Consider the following 27,213-nt stretch of genomic DNA (forward strand, 5'->3'; position numbering starts at 1 on the left):
TTTTATAACCATTTCTGTAAAGTTACCAGCCTTCTGCTTCTATTCCAGTGAAGAGTATTTATTGTAATTAGAATACTTCCAAAAGTATTTATACAGTTCCGGTGTTCCGGAGCTTCTAGCTCTCTGCTATCGAAGCCTTTCCTTATTTATCCTAGTCTTTATTCTAATACAGTCCTTTCAAGTATAATGGTGGAAATATTCCCATCAAGAATCTTTTCAGATCGAGGTGCAGCCAAATTAATAAGCTACCGGTATGTGAGTGTCCTTAATTGTCCTTGACATGAAAATGTTTGAGAACCACTGCTCCTAGCTCTGGTCCATAGCTCTAATGCGTGCATTAGAGCTATGTTACTATCAACGTCCGCCGCTCGCATGAATGCAGACCAGCCTCTACTCTTTAGTGTAAATAAAAAGAACGTTTTTGCTACTCACCAAAACAAAGGCGGGTTGTGTCAATAGAAAGACTACTTTCCTTAGTGGAAGCACTCTGAGCCCCCCACCACACGTATAAACTGTACTTTTTGGCCAAAAAGGGATTTTGTTTCCACCGAAAAAAAAACATTTTTAGTTACTCCGCTGCGCCCTCTACTGATATTGCCCAGAGAACTGCCTCATAGAGGATATTTTTCCTCCGGTGAAAAAATATCCCTTTTTGGCCAAAAAGTACCGTTTATACGTGTGGTGGGGGGCTCAGAGTGCTTCCACTAAGGAAAGTAGTCTTTCTATTGACACAACCCGCCTTTGTTTTGGTGAGTAGCAAAAACGTTCTTTTTATTTACGCCAAAGAGGAGAGGCTGGTCTGATTTCGATTTGAGATTTAACATTGGAAGTCCCATATCCTTGTACTGCGCGGGGCAGAATCGTAGAAGCAGTAGAAGGATATGGATCAGATCTACACTGCTCCAAAGGAAGGCTACATCAATCAAGTCATGCCAGGTCATAAACTGACCAGTTTTGTCATGGTTCACCAATCAGTCACACCCACAGGAAATACATTTATTCCCTATTAAGACACTTGGGGAAGATCCCAGATCTGCGCGTTCTGCTCAGTGACAAAACAGCCCCGGGCAACGGCTGAACGGCACAACAAATCCACCAAAGATGCTGCCCGGCCAACAGAACACTGCGCGATTGATAGATTAGATCACATGCGAAGTCTGCTTCCTCTTAAACAGCGCCAGAGTGCCGAACGATTTGCCCCCTGTGCATAACGCTTAACGCATTAGACATAGTTGTTTTGATTGAGTTTCTATATAGCCTACCATCAGTTTCTAAACAGCGAATCGGACGACACAGACAGTCGATACTCGATACACTAGCGCCAGAGACTCAGAGAGTTAGTACAAGCTGAAGTACAGTAAAATAAAGCAATCGTAGAGAGTGCATTGCCTCATTGCACAAATGCACTGTCAGTGCACTCTTCAAACGCTTTTTTCTCCCTCAATTCGGAGCGCAAAGGATTTAGGAAAGCCCCAACATTTGCAAAAGGCGATCACTGTTCAATCCGGTTCAATGCACGCACAACATGCAGCATAGTTCACCTAGGCTACATCTGTTGGTGTGCAGGTGCGCGCTTGAGCCTATACCTGTAAGTGACCGGTCAGTTTGGTTATTTTCCTCGGAAAACAAATTTGCATTTTGAATTATAGTTGTCTGAAAACCTATATAAGGATCAAACTTGCATGGAAAAGCAGTGGATTTGATGGTTGCGCACAGTCTACATTGATAATGGGACATGGCGTCTGTTGACTGGTCATTTCGGGAGCATTGCTCTCGTCTGAATCATCATCTGCGAACCTCAATCTCCTGCGTCTGAATCTACAGTCCACACACCTGAAAACTGTCTCTCTGGCAACACACTGCGCCGCGGGACGGGTTCATGCCGACGATTACCATGGACGCTTTCTGTCAGTCGGTGGCCACAGCGCCGCTGGATCTACGCACCACCAACAGAGACCGCGGAGGCACCGGCGTGTTGTTGAGGACATACGACGACGACAAAGGTCACCGCGGGGACAGCGACACTCATGTCACCGCATCCCCGTGCAGCAGCAGGCGCACACGAGCGGACAGCATGGGACACGGTGGGGAAACGAACGCGCTGCACAGGGAGCAGCTGCTTGCTGGGTCTTTGCCTCCCACTCCTACGAATCCCATGCTGGAGCTGGACACAAGACACTCGACCACACGTGCAGCCGAAGGACTTGGAAAGGCGGTCGAGTGTGAAGGACTTGGACATGCGGTCAAGCGCTTCTATAGGAGCGCACTGGGCAGCGAGCATGACGCGGCGGTCGACAAATCTTCATCGAGGCTTCCCTTCAGGAAACGCCGGTTTCCTGCTGCCCCGGCGGCGATCCCGAAGCGCTCGCCCGCTCCACCGCCACCAGGCAGAGAAGACCGCTTATTATCTCCTGCTGCACAAAACACTGCCTGGCTCCAGCGGAGGAGTCCCCCGAGGTGCTTCGATGATGAGGAGAGGAGTATCAGTGCGCCACCGCGACCACCCAGGCACATGTCCTTGTCCAGTGTCAGAGACGGCTATCCAGCAGCAGCAGGACTCGTGCAGGCGTATAGTCCGTACAGTAAGTTAGCGATTCTCATGCAGACTTTTCAATTGAAAAGACCCCCAGTTTGATATGCATTATGCCACCGATCCCCATATTCGTTATATTACTATTATTATTATTATTATTATGATTATTGATGATGATGATGATGATGATGATGATGATGATGATGATGATGATGATGATGATGATAATTATTATTATTATTATTATTATTATTAACCAGAGCATCCATTTGGTTTCTATTCCTAATCTTATCATTTAGCTGGGTACCCCGGAGCCCCTCAATGACACCTGGTCCTGGACCATACTGTGGAAGTATTGGTCATGAATAGCCTTTAACATGGCCAGATTGAGATTGATTGCAACCCATTCAATTAGGCTGATCTGGGGCACACATGGATTCCTACACTAATAATACTTACACAGCTAAATAAATTCAATTTACAATTTAAGTCTGCAGGGTGTAACACAATTTACCATTATGGGTACATTTTTACATGTTTCTTTAAATTATAACACAGATATAATAAATAACCTGCCTATAGTAGGCTATACAGTATTGAATATGTCCTACACTATAGGAAGAAAAAATAAGTTCAGTGATGATGATTTTTTTTTTAAGTAACATTGCAGTTTGCAGTCTAAAAGAATAGCTTAGTAGTCAATCAAAGTAGTCAGATAATCAAAACTTAGTATAGTACACAGTAAACATCCTCTACAATCTATTCTTAACTCTTGAGAGTGCACAAATTTGACCATGCAGGTCCATTTCCTTCTAGGATTGTACTTCCTTATGATGGAAACTGGAAAGTATATAATATCGTCTGTCTTGCCAACTTGTTCACTCTTCCTCTCAATCTCTCTCTGGTCCGATCCAGTGTGCCCAGTCTACTACTGGCCTCCCGTGGCTGCCTTCCACCCAGCCCAAACCCAAGAAGAGAAGTTACTGGCCGATGTCACTCTGGCCACTGACCAGGATGAGGATGGAGACACGTATGTTGATGACTTTGATATTATTTATTTATCTTCTTCCCCACAGCATTGCTTTCTCATGCACACAAAATCCACAGAGTGTAAAACATGAGGCATTTATAAGATCACTAGGTTAAGCGCTACACTGGATCTCAACTTTGAAATATGCAGTTTTCTGTGCAGTTTAGCTCTGGAAGCTTTCCAGTACAACTAAAGCCTTTTACTGTTGGCCACTTTCTTTCTTTCTTTCTTTCTTTCTTTCTTTCTTTCTCTCATTGAGAGCAAGCTCTCTTTTTCAAAGATGCCGTGATCTGATATAAAACACAATACATATAAGGAAAGAAATAACAAATATTTGAACCACATTACAACGTCACAGATGGAAATAATTGTAGTGTTACAACAGGTGCAGTCACTATGTAGTGTTTCCTCAAGAAGCACCCTGAATTTCTTTATGGAGATCAATCGAACCAGTTTCAGAGAGTCCTGAAGTTTGTTCCATTTGTGTGGACTGGACTCGGAGCATAATAAATGATAGGAGCTCCATTGGGCCCTATTTTGGCCAGTGCCTTAACCCTAGCCTGGCCCAGGTTAAGGTTAAGTTTAGGCATAGTATTTGTGAGGATATATAATAACCACTTGAACACAACGTAGCACTCCCTACCCCACTGACAGCACGGCAGGTAAAACAAGCGCCCCATCAGCACCCATCAGGTCCCACGCTCTGCGAAAAAGGTAGTCCTGTCCACCAGTAAACAGTAAACATGTGAACTATAGCGGGTATAGATACAGACAGACCATATGTACCATGCAAAGAAAGAAAAGGAGAATTGAAAATACACTGTACACTACAGTATTGCTTCAGCAATCTTTTCATTCCACCAACAAATAGTTCCTTCAAGACTGCAATGTCAGCCCTAACAAAGACCTAGGAGGTACCAGAATGTTAAAAAAAAAAAAACTGTTAAGGAACTCATATGTTTATATCCATGACAACTGACATGAAAGAAGAGCTAAGCATCATGTATACACCTGCAGGTTCACTTTAGGCACTGCATAATTATCCCATAGCATGTAATATGACTCATGTCATTACCCAGATATATTATCATAATACAGACAGCAAATTGTCTCATCTAGCATCTACAACTTCAACTTGACAATCTGCCACATTTGCACCGGGGCATCAAGCAGGGAATAAAGATCCTATAGCCCCCCCCAGGCTATGAAAGATCAAGATTTTATTGTTTAAATAAATATTTGGAGGCAACAGACTTGTGTTGTCATGGCACCCAAATTCCAAACAACACCTTGTCTATATCATTAGATAAGTAAGTAGCCTTGCCGAGCCATGAGGCCCGTAGGGCAGGAGCCTATCTCCTGTTTCTGTAGCGTGAGGCAGCTTGATGTACAAGTACACCCGCTGGACATGACGCTAGTATGTCACCTTGATGCTGAGTGTCAAGGAGGGAGGCATTGGGTCCCATTTTTACAGTCTTTGGCCAGGGATTGAACCCCAACCTCCCGGTCTCAGGCCGGACACTAACCACAAGGCCACTGAGCTGGTATATCATTAGATAGCATATATATTTTGGAGAGGACCACTCAGTGGTCTACTACATCCCAAATGCCTTCGCAGGGGAAACCAGATTAGTAACTATCAATGCACACCATGATTGGTTTCACTGGAATTAGCAAAACGTGCAGGAACTAAAAAGGAAAAAAAAGAAGAGAGAGAGAGAGAAAGTACATTTGTAACCTGGAAGAAGTTTGACAGATAGGATGCCATGTGATTTGATTTTCATAGTCTCTTTATTTGTGTTAGAAAAAAGGTATTTATTTTATTGAATCACTTAACTTAATAGCCGATCACAACACGCTTGAAGGTTGTTTTTCTTCTTCTTGACAAAATAGGGACACCATATCTAAAGTGGTTTGCATAATTACCAATACTGACAATTGATGACCGATAATATCGGTCATCAATTGACTTGTTTTGCCTGATATTATATCAGGCAAAACAATCAGTGAGGCTCTAGTGTGAGTTTTTCACAATGGAGAGGTGAGGGAAGTGGTGAACTATAGTATAATATGTGGAATTCTAAAAAAACAACTATACACAGAACCAAATATCTGCCTTCATGCATGTACTGTATGATCGGCACAACCCCTGAAGGTGCACCTACACACAGACAGAAATTAATGACAGGTCGATGCTCTAAGCCTTAGCTTAGAGCATCGACCTGTCAGTAATTTTCCTTAGAGTCTAAGGCAAGCACACTAATGTGGCTGAAATAATATCCAAGAATGTAATGCTATACTGTAAAGTTGCTGTCGTTTCCATGAAGTATCGATGTCATTTGCATCCTGTCAAAATAGACCTGTGATGACCAAGCTTCATTAGAGCCAAAAGTCACATTATTATTTGTCACTAGAGCATCTATGTACCTTGGGGACCAGAATTCCCTGTCACGTCGTCCACATTATCCATTCTGTACAGTGCATCCTGCAAGTACAAGTACATCTTTTTTTACACCCCCCCCCCCCCCCCACCCCCCCAGACAGAAAAGAAAACAAAAACAGTTTTAATTAGAATATAATTGTGGTGCCCGGATGGTTAGCTCAACCGTCTGGGCATCTAGGCTGCCTGACGGCATGCTGCAGGTTCGACTCCCCATTTCCTATAAATAACCTATAAATAACCTATAAATAAAGTCAGAAAAAGCCAAAAAAAAAATATATATATACCAAAAAAAGAATATAATTGTGGATTGACGGGCAAGTCCTCAGTTTACAGATAGTACCACATACAGTAGCACAAATAAAGAATAATATAAATAATTTCTTAAAAAAGAAATAAACTTGATTCAACCACTAAACTCTGTTTTACCTTCTCATCAACTGTGTAGCTCTTTGATGGGTGTCTTTTACCTACAGTATACACTTCCTTGGTTGTGTTTCTCAAATCGTGCGTGTGTGTGCGCACACGCTTTTACGTCAATGTGGTTTTGATACCCTGTTCTCAGCGCCTCAGAGCCCTTCAGTGTCGGGAAAATCATAAATATATGATTGTGGTTTTCTCTTAGGTGTTTCTTCTCTTCCTTTCTCTTTCACAGTGTTTTTAAATGAATGGGCTCAAAAACCCAAACATCCGCTCTTCACTTCCTCATTTACCGCTTTCCCTCTATCAACCTCATCTTGCTCTCTAGCGCTGCCTCCCCTTCTCTCATTTGCGCTCACTCTCCTGTCTGTTCTAAACTCCGAAAGCACTCACTACTCACTATTTAGTGCACCATATAGTCATTACGCCATTTTATAGTGTTGCGAATAGTGATATTTATTATTCTCAAACATCTTTATGTCGGGTGCAGTACTTAGTTTAGACTAGTCATTGGTTAGACCAGTCATTAGTCCTACAGTACAACCTATCTCAAACCCTCACCCTAACCCTAACCTCCCACGGGGCAACACACCTAAACCTAACCTTAACCCTCTCCCAACCCTTTTAACGCCGTCACCAACCTTAATCCGGTCGTCTTAACGCACCCCTCACCAACCTTATGTCTAACCAATGGAGAGATGACTAGTCTAAAAAACAAGTATGCACCACCTTTTGTTGTCAAGGACCCATTTGAAAATGGGTTACAAAAAATGGGTTACAAAATCGTGGGATAAAAATTATATATAAAAATAAATAAGCTTTCAAAATGATTGCACCTTTTTCCAGATGTTTCAAAAACATTTAGACAAAATTGAATTAATAAAAAAGCGGTTTAACCCTGTAAAACCCGGATTAATTTCTACTTGCAAAAAAACGATTTCAACCTTACTGCTCAAAAACCCCATTCCCTGGTATATTAAGATATTAACCCATTTTGGGAGGGAACCCATTTTGGTGTTTTAACTGAGACTATAGAAAAATACGCACATCACTTCATGGAGGTGCTGGGTTCAAAAAGTTAACTGAGGCATTGTAACAGCTTAGCTTGCTGTTTTCATACACATGGTTTTCATGCATATGTTCTATGACACACATGTAGCACTGCCTTTGCAGCATTGAGGAGTAGTGTCATGCTTTGTTACCGTCTAATGGCGTCACTTCTCATAAACCTTATTGTGGTGAGGTTTCGACTCGCATCCCCTCTTGTTTACTATTCGCATCAGCTCACAGCACAGGCTGTCCTTATTGAACCCACTGGGGATGTCGGGCATGGCCAATCAGGTTAGCTGTTTCCTCAAACCTCCACACCAAACAGGATACCACATCTACGCCACTGCCCGTGTTAGCATTCTCTCTCTCTCTCTCTCTCTCTCTCTCTCTCTCTCTCTCTCTCTCTCTCTCTCTCTCTCTCTCTCTCTTTCACACACATGCACACACACACACACACACACACACACACACACACACACACACACACACACACACACACACACACACACACACACACACACACACACACACACACACATACAAATAGAGCTTCTTAATACTGCACAGTTAAGAAGCAGGAGTTAAACTATAAATCTGATGTCCGTGAGGTCAGATGTAGAGTTGATGGCCGGCTCCATATATGCAGATCTAGGTGATGATCCAGTCTTCTCCATGTATGACTGACTGACCTACTATATGTAAACTGCGACCTACAGTTGCAATTACAATACATAATCAAGAGATGATGTGTGATCACACTAGCGATTGCACTTTAACAATTATTTGTTGATTGCTTAATAGAGATTATTGGCAAGACTATTTCATTTCATACTGTAATATTGCATTATTGTCCATGTTGCTGTCTTGAAAACATCAGCGCACTTCACCTGATCCACACAGGATAATGCTCACAGTAGGACTTGACTCTCTCTCACACACACACCTTCTTTCTCACTTTCTCTCACCCTGTTTGTCTGTCTGCCTCTTTCTGGGTCTGTCAGTGTGAATGTGGCTGGTTTGGGACTCCATCTTGCGTCAGTGTTGCTGTGCTGGGTTTTATCTGGGGCTGCGGTCTGCCCCACTTCCAGGAACCAGAGACAGATAGAGTTTCGTCTTGAGAGAAAGAGATTCATACAATTAAACAGGCGAAGGAGTGATAAAGACAGACAGACAGACAGACAGACAGTACTGTGAGTCTCAGCTAATTAACACAATGGCTAAAATATGGACACACATACTGTCTTTATGTCTGTGTGTGTGTGTGTGTGTGTGTGTGTGTGTGTGTGTGTGTGTGTGTGTGTGTGTGTGTGTGTGTGTGTGTGTGTGTGTGTGTGTGTGTGTGTGCGAGCACGTGCGTGCAGCCGTGCACATGCCTGTGTTCCCATCAGTACATTGGTACTTGTTGACAGCTGCTGAGACAGCTGTGATGATTCTCGTTTCACAAACGCCCTTGTCATGCTCATCTGGGAAATCTGTTACAGCCAGGTGGCTACAAACAAACAAAAAATACAATTGTGCAGCTTTTAAGATAAGATAAGATGATGTGTTATTGTCCGAGTTAGTTCATTATCCAGAGGCAGCCATGCATTCATCTTCAACCGCTTATAGGGAGTCGGGTCGCTGCGGCAACAGTTCCAGACTTCCCTTTCCCACGTCACATTAGCGACTTCATCCGCAGGTGGATCCCAAAGCGTTCTGAGGCCACATGGAGCTATAATCCCCCCATCTGGTCCTTGGTCTGCCCTGTGGTGTCCTCTCGGTGGGACGTGCCCAGATGACCTCCCTATTGAGATACCCAAACCACCTTACTGTCTCCTTTCCACGTGAAGGAGCAGCAGAGGGTTTGAGAAATCTCATTTCAGCTGCTTATGTCCCAGCATAGTTACTGGTAGTTAATTTCAGTTCAGCAGCATATAGCCTAACTGTGGGATTCACTTTAGTTTTTCGACTGTCGCTTATCTCTGCTGGCTCAGTATCAATATACTAAGACTTTTACTGTGCAAAAATCTACAACAAATTATGTTGAATTCAAACTCTCACTCAGTGCGACATAGCATTTTGCTCGTACTTTACACCTCAAAACCCCCAACACATTGTTGAGCTTGTTGGGTGATAAAATACTGTTGATTGTTTTTGTGGAAAACTCCATTACAGGAACAGGGACCTGCTGAGGAAAGAACCGACATTCAAAGTTCTGCTTTTCACAGCGGTGTCATTAGCAAATCATCTTTTTGGAAATGGTAGCTGTGGTTCCAATCTGATCATTTGACACTTGTATTTGCATTTCTTTGCTATCATATATTGTAGGAGAATAGGTTGTGCATTCTCCAATATTTGTCTTGTTTTTTTTTTCCATTTATGGAAACAAACAGTAGGAATGCTCAGAAGGGTTTTGCTCCATAGAGATGTGTGGGTTAATCACTCACACAATACCGTTGACATTTCATGCTGGCACATGCAAGAAAAAACATACAGTAAGTAGCTTATTTGTGCATGTATGGACACACGCACACACACACACACACACACACACACACACACACACACACACACACACACACACACACACACACACACACACACAGTCATTATTTGGCTGGCAGAGATAGATAGATGCAAGATGTATGGAAGTAAAGAAGGTAGACAGACAGAAGGGAAGGGAAGGGAAGGGAAGGGAAGGGAAGGGAAGGGAAGGGAAGGGAAGGGAAGGGAAGGGGAGAGAGAGAGAGAGAGAGAGAGAGAGAGAGAGAGAGAGAGAGAGAGAAAGACTGATTTATTCTTATGTACTGTTGCTGACTCTAAGCCTACAATGTTGGAGGCTGTTCCTTAGGTGTCTGTGTTTGTTTACAAGATTTCTGTCCTCATGCACCATACTGTCAGCCAACACCTGTTATGTACTGAGAAAGAGCTTTGTCCTTACTTGTCAGAGTGCCCTCCTCACTTTCTGCATGCTTGGCTTTACTAATACTATATGCAAATTATTATTTATTATTTTGTTCTGCTCGTGCACTAGATCACTGCAGGTTCTCAATGTCAGGTTCGGGAACCAATGGGAACCGGTTCAGTTCTTTTTGGTTCTTAGTCCATGAGCCAGAGCTCCAAAATTGTGATTGAATTGAAATTAAATGAAATTGAGTGGGCACAACCATACCTATATTAGATTGTTATCACCATGAAACTTCCCCAGTTGATTACTTACTTTAAATACACAAATGAGGCATTATATAGGAAAATATGCACAAAAACAATATTAAAAAGCTACTGTGGAAGGGTTATCATATATTAATTTACTTATATTGATCCATATTAAACAATTTAATATAGTTTTGCCCACTCAATTCATAATTAACGTTCCAATTTTGGAGCACTGGCTCATGGTACCAAAAAGAACTGAATCGGTTCCCATTGGGAACCAACCTGTGGAAAAGGAGAGTTAAATAAACGCTGAGAATTTTACAATGTACATCGTGGTCCGGAAGATAAGTACAGTGTTCAATGACTCTGTGAGTGAGAACTGAGTCTCCAACTCCAACCATACTTTTAAGTTAGTCTTAACTGGTCCCTGCTCCCCGACATTGTCTCTGAGTATGACTATGCCTCCATTTTTTAATTAAGAGCTGAGTACCCTTCGTGAGCCGCATTGCTTGTAGTTCTGTTATTTTTGTCCTACTCCATCTTACGACGGAGTAGGCCTATAATTCATGCAACACAGAAGGGAGAGAAAGAGACGGAGACATACACAAGAGAGACAGCTGCCGTTGTTACTACAACAGGTCAGGATGTGACATAAAGCCTCTTTACTGGAAGTCAACAAAGATAACAGAATACAAAGTCTTTATCTACAACACTATACCCCTCCCTCCTCCCTGTTCTTTATTTCCCCCCGCTGTCCCAAAGTCTGACCTGTGTGTTCTTTCACTTTACATGCAGATCTTGTTTTGTGGTTCCCACTTTAGTCTTGATAAGGTTTCAATAGTAAGCTGGGTGAGTCATACAGTATTAGTATGTATATGTACTATGGAGGACATTGGTGGCGCTATACTTGGGGACTAATTAGGTCAACGCTGATAAATATTGAGTTATAATCACTTGCCATTCGGGCATTCACATTTATGAACTATCTAACAGATAGCATTACACATGATTAAGCCATGAGCTTGTTTTGTAAGCAAATATCTAAGAGACCTCTGCTGATAATAATGCTGCTGATAATATATATGGGGGAAATAGCAAGCAACATTAACATTATCTCATAGGTTTTCCAAACTCTCTACATCAGTTGTAAATTAGTTTTAGGATCAATGTATGGTTGTATGATAGTAGTTAAAGATCAAATGACAATACAACATCTGAGCAAAACAGTCCGTATCTGCCACTAGTGCAGTCCTGTTATATCGCTTTATTGAGTTCATGGCCTGGGGATCTATAAACTCTCCCGAGTCTGCTGCATGAAGGTCCCATGCAAGATACTAGCAAAGTGAGCAACAATCCATTTCTGGGGTACAGTAGTAGTGCGTGCGTGTGCTCGCGTGCGTGCGTTTGTGCGTGCGTGGGTGCGTGAGTGCGTGTGCTTGCGTGTGTGTCATTGTGTGAGTTTGATGTTGTCCTTGTTTGTGCACTGATGGGCGCTGTTGATGTTCTGTTTTAGTTTTAACCTGTACAGCACTTTGGTCAGCTTCTGTTGTTTTAAATGTGCTATATAAATAAAGTTTGATTTGATTTGATTGCAGGCCACTCCATATAGCCGTGGTGCAGGGAGAAGAGCGTGTAGTCCACACACTGATCCACCTCTTGCTGCTGGCTCACAGAGACCTTGACATATACAACAATCTACGACAGGTGAAACACACACACACACACACACACACACACACACACACACACACACACACACACACACACACACACACACACACACACTCACACAACTAGAACCTGTAGTCTCCATTTTATTTTGTATAAGTTGTGAACCCTATTTTTATGTTCTTTTGCTTTGCCCTGATAAGCATCTGTGTGCTCTTAAAAGGTCAGACTGGGGGTCACGGTGGCACAGTTGGTAGTGCTGTCGCTGGGTTGGCGAAAGGGCCTTTCTGTGTGGAGTTTGCATGTTCTCCCCGTGTCCCCTAGGGTAGGTACCCTCACAAAAAACATGCAGTAATCCTGGTCACTAAACTGCCTCCCGCCTGATGGAGGAGAAAGGAACTGGTTGGAATAACGTGTTCCTTCCACGCACTACGTCCAACCAGGGAAACTCCCCCCTGTCAGGTGTAAAGGAGCAACTTGGACACTCAGGCATGAAGGAAGCATGAGTTCAAGTCCGTTGCTCTACCCTTGTCCCCCATATATGGGGACTAGGTTGGTGGAGGGTGTGTAGAGCCCAGGATCACATTAGATGATTGACACAGGGGTGAAAAATGGGTTACAAAATCGTGGGATATATATTTAAAAAAAAAGGCCAGACTGCACCAATGCAACTATAGTCGCAACTCCCTGATACTAAACTGTTTTAAGGCCAGTACACGCCAATATAACTCATTGCAATGATGGTAGCAAGTACTTGCATGTTGCAAGGAGTTGCAGGAGTTGCATTGGTGTGGGTTGACTGGCCATTAAGTGCAAAAGCTTTTGGTCGCATAAGGTGTAAAAGACATTCCTTCCATCCATGGCTCCTGCCCTGTCTACATAATGTCTCATACTGGCACTGGTTTTACCTGATCAATTTAGGGTCAGGGCGTATATTGGCGCACAGCTGTGGCCTTCAGATGACAGCGACAGGGAAAGAAAACGAAAGAGGAAGTCCTGGGTTTCGTTCTTTGCCCTGACACATTTTTACCACACGCTTTGACACCCAGTAGCATGGCGGCCGCAGTCTGGGTGATGGAATGCACCCTTCCCTGTTGCTATTCCACCTGTACATGGCTGGAAGCCAAATTCTGCTGGGAAGGAACATCTGTGTACACTGTGTACTTCCTGTGTTCTGTTCTTTTTTTATTGTGTCACACGCGTTTGGCCGTAATATGTTTTTCTTTCTTTTCTTCACCCACGCATTACCATAATCTGCTTTCCTTATCAAAGCAGATTACAAAACTGCATTATGCCCTTAGGGAGTTACTTGTATTAGGATAGTTGTGGATAAAAAAGTGATAGAATAATGAAATAATAGGCCTTATCTTGAGCACATTTGGCTTTTTTTCTTTTTTACTATTTTGAAAAACATTAAAAAAATGTTCAAATACCTGATATACTTGCTCACAACGTGTCAATGTTAATCGGCTATTTTCACTATTTCAAAATATGAAAGAAAATGCCCAATGATGCATATTACCATGTGGACATAAACCCCACACTATTTTGCTAAACACAATTGTGTCAGTGTGCTGTGGACATACTGACATGGGGAACAGATGAGTCGATGAAATCGGCTATCATTTTCCAGTTTATCAGAACTTCATCAGTTAACCACATTTTAGGGATTTAGCTGAGGCTCTTGAGAAAGACTTGATGATCTGAGTCCTATGAGCATGTTCAATGTTTGATATAACACAATGTTGACGGATATGTTCCAGTCAAAGGAATTGAACCTAGCGGCATGTCTTAGCCGCTAGGTTCCATCCCTACCTGAGCACCTCCCTTTTTCCTATATTTCAAACATTTTAACCCTGGCGTCCCTAATTTGGGATTTTTCTATTTTGTTTTACGTTGTGAGCATTTAGCCTCATTATTTTTGCTATTTGTCATATGACCAAGTATGTACTTTAGGGCTTAAGTATATGTTACACCATTCTTTGGAGTGTCCTGATGGCTTACACAACTGGATGCAGACACAATTATGCAAAGGTATGGTCTTCAAGGTCTTTCCCAATCCCGTGCTGCCCCAGCTTCTTGCCCTCAGCGGCCAGTTAGTCTGCCCTGTAAATTCACTTTCTCTTTTCACCGCCCCAAAACCTCCGCCCCTTCATCCTGTCACACTCAGAGCTCACCACATCCACTACTAGCCCACTAGCCCATTGTTTCCCAATTTACAAAACAATGGGTCACAGTCCTTTTTTACGTTTCTTATAAAGAAAGGAATAGTGAAGGATTTCTTTTTGGGTCTTGAGGTGAACCGTTTGGGAAAAACGGCACTAACCTTCCAATCTTTCCTGCCCTCTTGCTTTCTGCATGTTTCTGTATCAGAGGAAGGTACCTGAGGCCTGCATGGCTTTGTACTTCACAGAGGATGGGGTTTCACACAGTCGCGCGACATCACCGGCTGACTTACCAGAAATAACGCAGGTGCCGACAACCACTCGATGCTCGGTTTGGCCTTGTGCACGTTGTAATATCCTGTGTCTTCGCACACACTTAAGTGCGTGTGCATGCGCACCACCTTCAAATAGTCGTCTATGCTCATGCACATGAGCTTACACGCACGCACTTGTGTATTTTAGCTGTGACGTGAGCGCCCCCCCCCCATTGTGTAAACTAAATTCTCATTATTTGCAAACTAGATTCAACATACTCAAGCCTGCACACATTATAAATATAATATATAATATAATATGCCCCCGAAATATTGTACTGAGCAAATGTTCTGTTACCACCTTCAATAATAATGATAATAATAGTCTTTATTGCTTCTAATTCTACTCGAGTTAGAAGCATTAAGACGCATTTTAACCCTCAATGGCTTCCTTTCTGAAAAATAAAGTCATTGTAAAAAGATTCACGTGTTTAGATATTCTATTTACAATGAGATGCGGACGGGAGCTGGTGCCACTTGGACCCGGACGTAACGTAGTACTACAAAATGACGTCGGACTTAAATACTGAATAGTGGCAACTGAAACGCAACTGACAGGTCTTATGTGTGCAGTGTGCTTGGACCACAGTCAACTAGTCAAACATTACAGCTGCATGTCATTTTGTTCCACTACATTGTTCTCTGCGGTACATTCATTAACCATTTGTGATAAGAAGTTCCCGTCAAAGTTATTGTCAGGCATGCCTCCCGGTATGCACTGACAGTAAACAATCATCGTGCACAATTCAGCACAATATATGTTGGCCTGAATTAATGCCAAAAGATTCTTTTTTGCAGGTAAAATGAATCTCTTGTAATGCTATAGTTTATATTTATATTTAGTTGATATTCATATACCGGTAATGGTTGCTTAATTTCTCAGCAAGCCTTGTGTGTGCTTGTGGCCTGTGGTGTGTGCGTGTGTGCGTGCGTGCGTGCGTGTGTGCGTGCATGCGTGCTTCTCTTGCAGGCATGTGTGTTTTTGTGAGCTTCAGTATCTTCGTTCCGAGAAGTCACATGACCACCCCCCGCCCTCCCCCGGTCTGGGCTGTTTCTCAACATACTGTATGTACCTGAGGTTCAGAGGGTAGTTGAGAGGGACTTTCCCTGCTTCTCTCTCACACACACACACACACACACACACACACACACACACACACACACACACACACACACACACACACACACACAAACTGCACACACACACACACACACACACACACACACACACACACACACACACACACACACACACACACACACACACACACACACACACACACACACACGCACGCAGTCACACTCACACACAGTCACACTCACACACAGTCTATCTATCTGTCTCTCATGGACAGGAAGAGAAATACAGGACAAGTACATGGGTAGAAGTGATGTAGTTGTTGCTTGCTTAGAAATTAGTAGTAGTTGTTGTCTCTGTGTGTGTGTGTGCGTGCGTGCGCGGCTGCGTGCGTGCGTGCGTGTGTGCGCATGTGCTCGGTGGCTTGCATGAAGTTTCAGAGATCATCCCACTCCCACTCTTCCTCTATATTCCACCCATGGAGGTGGATCCTACCTCATTGCCTGCTCTCTCTTTCTTCCGCAATTAACTGATCATTGCGATATAAGCTTTCCAATGAGGCTGCCGTAGTTTCCAGGGTATTGTGTTCGATCTCTTTGTCTTCCATACTGTATAAGGTTCACTGATAAGGTGATGTTATTCCAGTGTACTGTATATCACGCACGTGACGTCTTTATCTCTATCTCTTTGTTGCTTCATCTGTGTTTACTCGCATAGTGTACAAAATTTCTCAAATCGACATGCCTACTAACCAATTCAGTTCTTTCACTCTACACCCAATCTGAGAATCCCATTGTCATACACAAAATCTCTACAAGTTTACAACGTGTCACGTTGCAAAGTGTTGTGAGCTTGTGGGTCTGCCATTTTGGGCAGAATGTGCACCTATTTTAACTGAATGTTTGACTATTAGACTATTATGAACCTAGAACAGGGACACTTTGGTTAATGTGCGTAACACTGAGGAGTGGACTTTACTGTGCAATATCCTTTGTGTTTGCTTAGTATCTATGCTTGGAATGAGTTATACAGCCCAGGGCTTCTTGCCATCCCGCTCTTCTCTTCTCTTCTCTTCTCTTCTCTTCTCTTCTCTTCTCTTCTCTTCTCTTCTCTTCTCTTCTCTTCTCTTCTCTTCTCTTCTCTTCTCTTCTCTTCTCTTCTCTTCTCTTCTCTTCTCTTCTCTTCTCTTCTCTTCTCTTCTCTTCTCTTCTCTTCTCTTCTGCTCATTTTGCAGGAATGTGCAGAGTGCCGTGAGGGCAGACATGCTGGGGAGAACGGAGGGATTTTCCCTCTCTTATCCTGTCTTTCCCCTGGACTCCCTGCCGCCACTTCCGTCTCTCCCTCTATCCTCCCCTTCTCCTATCCTCCCTCCCAAGCCCTCTTATCTGCCCTGTGTTTTTGTTTTTAGTCACTTTGAAATGGTTTACAGGAAACTGGTTGCTAAATTCTGTGAACTTTGAGATGTTATTGGAAAGACCTTAAAAGGCCTAAGTTGCAAGCAGGCCCCTGCTGTAATTAGGGGGATGATTGTAGTTGATAGTTACTTACCTTAACTTTTTTTGCAGTGTGGACTCCAAACATAATGCAATCCTTGCTATGATGAATCCTGCAGGGTCATATGACTGATAAGATGATATTTTTAAATTATCCATTCGGATGAACTTAGATGTCTTTTGCATCACATGTTCCAACAAGAACTGCCATGCAATGTATAAGAAAAAGTGTAAAATAAAAGTAGGTCATAAAAACAGTAACCTAGTGCAATCAGTGTTCTGTTATTGCATTATTGCGTGTGTGTGTGTGTGTGTGTGTGTGTGTGTGTGTGTGTGTGTGTGTGTGTGTGTGTGTGTGTGTGTGTGTGTGTGTGTGTGTGTGTGTGTGTCTGTGTGTGTGTGTGTGTGTGTGTGTGTGTGTGTGTGTGTGTGTGTGTGTGTGGCATGTGTACGCATGCTTGCGCGTGTGTCTCATTTGTGAGTCACAGAATTCAGGGAAACACTGAATGCCACTGGCATTGATACACCAAAGGAATTCCAGCAACCTTATCTAGCACTATTACTCCACTTTGTTCTACTCTTTACTGGAACAGCCACAGCTGCGCCAGTCGAGGGCCTCCAGCAATGTCACTAAAGTGAAACTTGGAGCATCACCATTCTGTTTGTCGTTTAACATTAATAACTTCTAGAACATCCAGGTTAAAATATTTCCTTCTATGACTAAGCAGGATTTCCACACAAAACTATTGTCCTTGGATGGCATAAGGTCTTCAGGGCCATGGCCCAATGCCAGAGTTAACACAGTTATCAATGGCACAACACACAGTACAGTGGAAGATTCAAGATTGTGCAAGGTTTTTCATTCCATCTCCCCCTCTCCTTCGCCCCAGAGTTAAACCGGGAAAACACCTCTGGTGCGGAACTGTGTTTTGAACCATCAGTCTACTTTGGACAATCTGTCTTTTAGAACAGGTTAATCTTCATTTTGACATCCTCATATGACTTGTTTATCTACTCCATTGCCACTCATTTAGTTCATACTCGATATCTGCAGCTAAGTGGTGTATCTTACTTCCATAAGAGATAAGGGATTTTAATTGCCTATACACACCTTATGTATTTTTCATGTGGTTATTTTGTCATTTGTTGAATAATTTCAATCACTCCTTAAAGCTACACCTGTAAACTTGTGATGACAAGTTGAAGTTGGAGGAACACAGTATACGCTGTTGCTGACTGCTGTTCTGTGACACTGTACGAATTGCTGAGAGACTGGGATGTTTTGAACCCGCACACAGTGTTTGTGTGTTGTGTGTGTGTGTGTGTGTGTGTGTGTGTGTGTGTGTGTGTGTGTGTGTGTGTGTGTGTGTGTGCGCGTGCGTGCGTGCGTGCGTGCATGCCTATGTACATGCATGTGTGTGAGCGTGCAAGCATGCACATGCATGTACATAATTGCATGTATAATATGGTATAATAGGTATAATAGTCTTATGGCTCACTGTAGCATGTGTCAGTGTACCTTGGCATCGGTTGTCAATAACAATGATCTGACGTGGCTTGCTTGTTGACTTGTAGGCGTTGGCTCATATTGCTGTCGTTTCATTGCATCTTTGACCTTCAACCATGTAGAAAAAGTCACAGATGACAGGTTTGTTTCGGCAGGAATAACATAGCCTCTTACTGCTCCCACACAATCACCAAGATCTGAGACTGTAAGTCTTGTCTAGATCAGTGTTTTCTTGCATCAGGGCCTACTTGAAAATCTCACAGGCGTTCACAGTCCTCCTATCTGACCGCCTAATTATTCAGATGGGCGTTTATTTTAATTATCCATCAATCGTGTGTGTGTGTGTGTGTGTGTGTGTGTGTGTGTGTGTGTGTGTGTGTGTGTGTGTGTGTGTGTGTGTGTGTGTGTGTGTGTGTGTGTGTGTGTGTGTGTGTGTGTGTGTGTGTGTGTGTGTGTCCTTTAGGCAGAGTCTTATATTATCATGTAGTAATCAACTGTAGTTAACTGTAGTTGTGGTGCCACCTATAGTAAAGGCTACACAATGCAATCCTCTGTTAAATTTACACTGAGAGTGTACAAATAGACCCTTACTGAAGTTCATTTAACCTTACTGTGCAAAATTTCAATTAAACTAATTAAACCAATTAAATAATTCATTATACTCTCTTTCTCTGTACCAACCCCTTATATTTTATTTACAGGGTTCCCACGGTCATGAAATTCCTGGAAATATTTTGAAATTAGAAAGAGTTTTCCAGTCCTGGAAAATGTTTTTCAAGGGTCCTGTACAAATAGTTGACAATACATTGTTTTTGCTATTGATTTTGTTAATTAAAACCTTTTTCCAAAACATGAATAACATCAACAAGTCGTTATTCACCAAACGGCAGCGTGATTACAGCCTAGTGTGTAACAGTACGTGACAAAAATATCAGATACTGTGTAGGTGGTGTTAGCAAAACATTTGGCACAAAATTTGGAATTGAATTATAGCATTCTATATGCTATGCTTTATTGTTGCTACAATTGTTGCCTGTCTTTGGGTATTGCACATGGAGTACGAGTAAGAGACTCATTATTGCACTGAATGATTCTTATATAGGCCTGGAAATTGGGTTAAATATTCTGGGAAAGTTTTGGAAATGTTTTGGAAATTCATTGGTAAAAAGTCTACCCCACTGTTTAGCCATCACCTTCTTTTATATCCTTCTTTTTCAACTCCTCTCTCAATACCAACCGTAACACTTAATTATTTCTCTCTTTCTCTCTCTGTCAGACTCCTCTCCATTTAGCAGTGATAACCCAGCAGCCAGGCATGGTGGAGGCCCTGCATAGAGCCGGTGCCGACCCAGGGGCTTTGGACCGCAACGGCCAGACGGCTCTTCACCTCTGCTGCGAGTACAGCCAGCGGGACTGCCTCGCTGTGATCCTCTCTCACTCCTGTGCTGCTTCCTCCTCCTGTCTGGAGATTAGAAACTATGAAGGTAGGTTGTAGTCTGCTGGTCTCAAAGTTGGGTCTCAAAGATTGCCCCAGGGTGCCCGGATAATTGATTGACAGAAGTGGGAACCAGGGGTCTCTAACTCAGTCTCTGACCATGTACAAATGGAACGAAATGGCCCCTTACTGCTCCTTTTTGTTCCATTTGTATACTCTCAGAGTTAAATCAACAGCATTTTACAGTTTAGATTGGGGTCACAGAGATATAACTTGCATGAGGGTTTGTGGCGTTGTGCATATCAAACTGGAGGTGCTTGAAATGTGAGAATCACTGATATAGTCCACATTAGTGGCACATTTATTTACCAGTGTAATTTGGTGTGTTTCCTTGTTGTTTTCCGACAGGAAGTAACAACAAATTGTTACTTCAAAAGAAACTAGGAAATTATATATATATGTTTAAGAATTGTCGGGATCGACATAGAGACAGCGTGGCTCCGATGTGGATCTTGGACTTCATGTCACCATCTATGATGTATCTATGTGGGCAAGGTCTCAGCACGATCAAGGAATCTCCATTGATTTTAACATACATGAACAACACTGGAGGTACTTCTTTGTGCTACTGGCAGCGTGCAAGATTGGTGCTGATTGGTCCAGCAGTTTGCACGATTTGCTCCGTTCAGACACACACACAGACACTCGTAGACGGCAATAGCCTCTTGTAGAGCCATGCTGTAAAAATAGTGAGGGATCTTTTTTCAGAATGACTGATTAAGTTATGTCATTAGATCAGATAATCCGATTAAGCCCGGTGATAAACTGTAACTATGATTTTCCAAAACTTGCTCGCAATTTATCATTAATTTCATGACTTACTTCCTCATGACACAGCAAAATGTTGATGTGACTTGTCAGTCATCAGCCCCTTAGTCTGCCTATTTGCGAACGCAGTGAGCACTTACTATGAGACCTAGCAGATCATGTCTGTGTGTGTGTCCGTCCCCCCTTTGTGCCCATATATGGAGCTGAGTGATTTGTTTGTGATTGGTGCAACACACTCCATATTTGGACGTATAGCTGCTTTGGGGACTCCTTATATGGTTATGGCTAAGTTAAAAACTTAACTTAAAAATAACTTCACTTAAAAAAATTATAACTTAAAAATAAATCTTAAAAAAACCCAAATATGTACGAGCTGCGTTCGCTTCCCGCGTTTGCGCGTCTTACTGGTGGTAATATGATCTAATCGAGAATGACAATATTATGTAACATCCTGATGTACAGTCTGTAGATGACCATCACAAATGAGCAGGTTCGATTAGAAACTTTTTCAAATTGACTAACATTGTGAAAGAAATGACAAAGTGACTCATGAGCCCTGAGCAATGAGCATGCATGTGTATGAGAGAGAGAGAGAGAGAGGGAGAGAGAGAGAGAGAGAGAGAGAGAGAGAGAGAGAGAGAGAGAGAGAGAGAGAGAGAGAGGCTGTGCAGTAAATCTTTTGTGTTGGAACAGCAGGTTGAAAGTGGTTAAATGTAACCTCAGTGATACTTACTTGGTTACGTTTATACACTGTCAGAGTTAAATACGTAGATACCAGTCACAGGGCACGTATAATGTGATTGTGCATTCCTGTGTGTGTGTGTGTGTGTGTGTGTGTGTGTGTGTGTGTGTGTGTGTGTGTGTGTGTGTGTGTGTGTGTGTGTGTGTGCGTGTGCGTGTGCGTGCATGCGTGCATGCGTGCGTGCGCCCGCACATGGCAGTGCATAGCTCAGGCTGCGTTGTCCTTTCCTGCCTGCAGGTTTGAGCCCTCTGCATTTGGCGGTGCGAGGGGGCCATAAGGCCCTGGCCAGAATGCTGCTGGATTCCAGAGCCGACATCAATGCTATGGTCTGTCCACATCCTGCTTTTACACAAGTGGTTAGGCTTTCACCGGACTCATTATTGTCTCTTCTGACTTTTTGTGTATACTGACAATGTTTTTTCTTTTTTTAATAAATCTCTAATTAGGACATCAAAAGTGGCCAAAGTCCTCTCATGCACGCGGTAGAGAGTGCTAATATCAACATGGTCCACTTCCTCATTGAGGTAATGAGCGTGCATGTGCATGCACGTGTGTGTGTGTGTGTGTGTGTGTGTGTGTGTTAGTTTCTGTGAGTCACCTTAAACTAGCCTGAGCTTGTAAATCTGCTTTTCATTTTTGAACATTTCTTTTAAAAAAGAAGACAAATCAAAAAGAATGAAAATAAAAATATTCCCAAAATACGGATGCCAAGTAGAAAGTGGTTAATGCTGTTTTCAGCTCATTCGTTGAATAGTTTATTTTACATTTTTTGGTTGTTTTGTGATGAGCTCCACCCCTTCCCCATAGTTTCTCTTTCTCTTCTATCACACAGATAAGAGTTCCAGAGAAATGTGACTATATGATTCACAATTGCTTTATTGCCAGACCTCAGTGGTTGTCATAAAATATAACCATTGAGGCTAATGTGTTTTCTACTTTTCTTCACAGTTTTCTTTTTTGTTCAACGCTCTGCCATCACTCTATTCCTTTCCTTTTCCTTTCCACGGTTGTCCTCCCATTTACTTAATCTCTCTCATACTATGATAGTGAGAGATATGCTGCTTCACCCATCTTTTATCTCAGCCTTTTCATGCTTTGTACTGTATGTGTCTGCATATAATGCACCGTGGAGAATGGTCAGTCAATCAGACTGATAGTAAGAAGGAACTATTATTATTTGTTTTCACCACCTTGTTGTATAAGATGGTTGGGGGATTGACATGCTGAGTAAAACGATCTATAATGTCACACAGTGTCCCATTGTTTTGTAGATGTGGCATTTTCAACGCGGTACACCAGCGCCAACCAAATATAACTCATAAGCCATTGTTAGGCATTTTACACTTAATGTCATAAGACTGACATGACACAGTCAAAAACACTTTTATCATTAAGTTTAAAGTTATGTCTATTATGTCACTTTCTATTGTCCAGTTTTTATCTTGAGGATACGTTGAAGATACTTTAATTAGTTTGATGCACAAAAGCTTGGGTGGTTGTTAGACTCGATCACTGCTCTTCATCGCAGAATAAAATATAATTAGGCATTTTTGAGGCCCTTGGCATGTTCCATTGTTTTCTACAATCTGGGCATGCTCTTCTACCCCAGCAGAATGGATGTGATGTCAATAGCCAGTCATACAGCGGGAACACAGCCCTCCATGCTGCCTGTGGACGGGGTCAGGTGGACACAGTGAGACTGCTGTTAAAGAGCGGAGCAGATAGCAGCCTCAAGAACTACCACAATGACACCCCTGTCATGGTGGCCAAGAACAAGATGGTGAGGAGGAAGAGAAAGTAACTGATGATTGAGAGATGCAGAGGATATTACGGGGGTGGAGGTAGATGGGGAAAACAGTCCCAGGTCGAGTAGAGTTCACTTGTCATCTATAGCAGTGGTTCTCAACCTTTTTAGGCAGTGACCCCCAAAAATATCTATATTATATGATTTGACAATTTGACCAGTTTTTAATAGTATATATTTTTTATTTTCTTTCTTCATTTTGAGGTATTTAAAAGGACTTAAAAGTCCTTGAATTGTCACTTCAAGGACCTGAGGATCCCCACAGGTTGAGAACCACTGATCTATAGCATTTCTTATCAATTTCTTTGATTGCCAGATGGGAATAAATTACAATTAGTGTCAATTAGGCAAGATATAAATGTATGGTATATATATATATTATTATTTTTTGCATGTAGTTGAAGACAAATACAAATTGCAAATCCTAATTGTACCAATAAGGCTTGGTTAGGACAGTAGCAATAGATACAAACTTCATCCTCTTCTCCGCTATGGACTGTTACTCTAGCAAAAGCAAATGTATATCAGGCCATCTAGTGGTCAGATATAGAGGGTACACAGTCTGCCTCATTCACTAAGCTTGGATTCGCACATATTTTCTACTTAAGCAGTAAGCACATACATAACCTAAGTTCTCACATTAAAGGTGGTTGCACACCGGCTCGGTGTGTGGGGACCTTAAGAGTCTGAATCATCAAACTTTTTGTCCATGACTTTTGACGGACACTCAAACTCTCATCTTCTATGCTGGGACCAAAGCTTGCATATGTTATTATGAATGCCTTATTCTTCATGCAACATAAATTACAATAATGCCAAACCTCAAATACAATATTCATGTAATGAACATTTGTCAACACATAAGAAAGAAAGAAAAAAGATGTCAAACGATCTATTGCTTGAATGCATATTATATTAGACACGTTGCAAATTCAACTGATTTTTATTTATTATTTATCCCTCCGCATGTTTGCCGTTTCTTCAAGTGGGGCCACATGCAGTTTTGTGTATTGGACGTCCATGCCAACTCCACGTCTCTCTATTCATTTATAATATTGACCACATCACATCATGCTTATGTCATGTCCATTACCTTACCATCTGATGAGGATACAGTATGGATGAAATCTAGCTGTGTCCATAATCCATATCCATTCCCCATTCCGACGTGGAACAGGATATGTTTTTAATCTATATTCTATTTCTATAGGCTAATCAATAAAGCGCAATCTGGATCTGATCGGATCTCATGTTCCTTGATTCCAGCGTAGCTATAAAAGGCTTCTCTATGATATCCTTTCCATGTTTTATTAGCCTATTATTTGGTGGGGTTAAACTTTGTAACTTCTTATTCTCATTACACATGAGAGCATTACTTTATTAATGTCCAGTTGATCCATTGGGCGATCGAAGGACTCGCTTCCAGACAGAACAGATTTACAAGTTGTCTCAGCGGTGCGACTTGACACGTTGTAAGCTTGCAGATCTGTTTTTTGTTTTTTCCCCCCATGTGGGTTATTTCTGAAGGTGTTAAACTGGAGAGTGGACGCTCATGACTTTCAAACAAAAATGAGATACTGTACACCTTTGATCCACACAAATCACGGCTCTGCATCCCCTTTCATGAATCACACTTGACTCATGCAATATACATGAAATTTACGACAAGGTTTTACATACTGTAAATAACATTATGACCAGGTTAGTGAATGGGGCCCATTGTGTTCACAAATCTACCGATGGTTTCCTTTTTTTGTGTATTTGTTAACACACAATAGCTGACCCACTTTGATCCGTAAATCTGTTCCAGATAACAGATGTGCTTAGAGGGAAGGGCCCCAAGCAGACAAGAAGTCAAGACCAGCATTGTTTGTCAAGCTCATCACATGGGAGCAATTTGACAGCAAGTGGTAAGCACAAAAAACACACATGCAGGCCCGGACGGCTAGGGGCAATGTGGGCACAGAGCCTCCCAATTTTGTATTGACCTGTACCCATTCTACAAACTGTTAATACAATTTCCAATAAATCAATCAATCAATCAGCCTGACATCGTGTTGTGGGTTCGAATCCTGATCCTGACGACCTTTGCTGCGTGTCACCCCCATCTCTCTCTCCCCATTTCCTGCCAACCATTTATTGATACGACAGTAGTCCTATCAATAAGGCATAGGCATAAAAGCCCCCCCAAAAAAAAAAAACACTGTGTAAAGCGACAGTTCTTCACTTGTATTTCCTTAAATCCTTAAATTGACATTATGTCATAATAACCATGATCAAATGCCAACGCATACACAATTACACATGTTTGTAAAGTGACAATATTAAATGCTGCAATTTCTCCCTGTCTTAGGATCCCCATCTCCCAACCACAGTCTTGGGCGCTCGCCGTCATCCACCCCACACAGTGCCTCCCTGTCTCCAAAGGGCTCCGCTCCACCTACATTCGCAATGATATTTTAGCCACCTTAACTGGCTACTTTTTAAGCCTCGTCCCATAGAGAGCCAGTCTCCAGTGGACATCCTCCTGGACAGGCTGAGCCAATGAGTAGAGGCTACTGCATCATGAAACAGAGGAAATTAAAAAGGCCCCAATGCTACTGCCTCTGCCTGCCACTATTGCCTGATTGTAGAACCGCTATTTGCAACACTGGCACGCTACCAAGTATAAATCAGGCTTAAGACCTTTTCAGACAGGCAGCGACTGATGCGCCTAGTAATTCATTTTCATTGAGATGCCTGCGTTTTGTTTTTGTTTTTTTGTACGTACGGAGAAATTGAGGGGCGATAACGCACATGTATTTTCGTGGCCGCGGCCCCGTGAAATTGTTGAGTGCATGCTCGTTTCGTGCACACGCCCGCAACTGACTATAGGATTGTGTTGACCTTTTTTTTATGCAACTGGAGTTTCGCCCCTCATGAGATCCAGGTGACATCTGCGTCACTCGCTCCCTGTCTTCATGCTGAATGCTGTGTAGGCCAGTCAAAATGTATATAATAATCAATTTTTGATATATTATTTGGATGACCCTAAGGATCATAAAAAACGATTACTATTGCAATTTCTTTTGGGTCAAATCTTAGATTGACTGGCCTAGTGATGCCTGGTATTTCTACTCTCCTATTTCACATTAGAATTCCCAGGGAAACTCCACATCCTGTGCATTCAACCAGCTGCTGTCCTGCCCCAGTGCCCAAGTGACAGGTGGCAACTCATGCCATGGCCAAGGGCAAGTTTGAAACTGACTAGACACTACAGGCATCCGTGCGTGGGGCGATCTGTAAACTGGAACTGTTGCAAAAGGCTTGGAAAGAACTAATGGGAAATTTGGACCACATCTGTCAGTCCAGTTGAAATGGTGAAAAATACTTATTATAAACAAATATCAGCTATTTGCACAGTAGAAAATAATTATTCTATGTCATGTCAGTCAACTCAAGCGGTACCGAGAATGTAGTATGCACAGATTCCCACTGTTGTCTTGTTTTGTATGAGAAATGGTTTACAGTTTACACCAATTATTTTGATTAAAAAAAGTATTAAATATTTTTATACAAAAGTACACACTTG

At 42.3% G+C, this 27,213-nt stretch overlaps 1 protein-coding gene across 2 annotated transcripts; it reads left to right on the top strand.

Moving 5' to 3' along the window:
- The first annotated feature begins 269 nt into the window (after positions 1-269).
- bcl3 (BCL3 transcription coactivator) lies at positions 270-27,159 on the top strand. Of its 2 annotated transcripts, none has more exons than XM_080767884.1 (10): positions 270-315; positions 913-2,582; positions 3,449-3,563; positions 12,204-12,312; positions 20,110-20,317; positions 22,076-22,164; positions 22,285-22,362; positions 23,448-23,618; positions 25,453-25,552; positions 25,996-27,159. In XM_080767884.1, exons 2-10 carry the CDS (start codon positions 1,880-1,882, stop codon positions 26,103-26,105), a joined length of 1,683 nt encoding a protein of 560 aa, XP_080624010.1. In that variant the 5' UTR covers positions 270-315; positions 913-1,879; the 3' UTR covers positions 26,106-27,159. The 2 variants fall into 2 exon arrangements, with proteins under 2 accessions (XP_080624010.1, XP_080624011.1); XM_080767885.1 differs by having other exon boundaries at positions 23,451-23,618.
- Positions 27,160-27,213: the final 54 nt, after the last annotated feature.

The sequence above is a fragment of the Protomyctophum bolini genome (genome assembly GCF_963924005.1).
Source record: "Protomyctophum bolini genome assembly, chromosome: 7".
Taxonomy (NCBI): Eukaryota; Metazoa; Chordata; class Actinopteri; order Myctophiformes; family Myctophidae; genus Protomyctophum; species Protomyctophum bolini.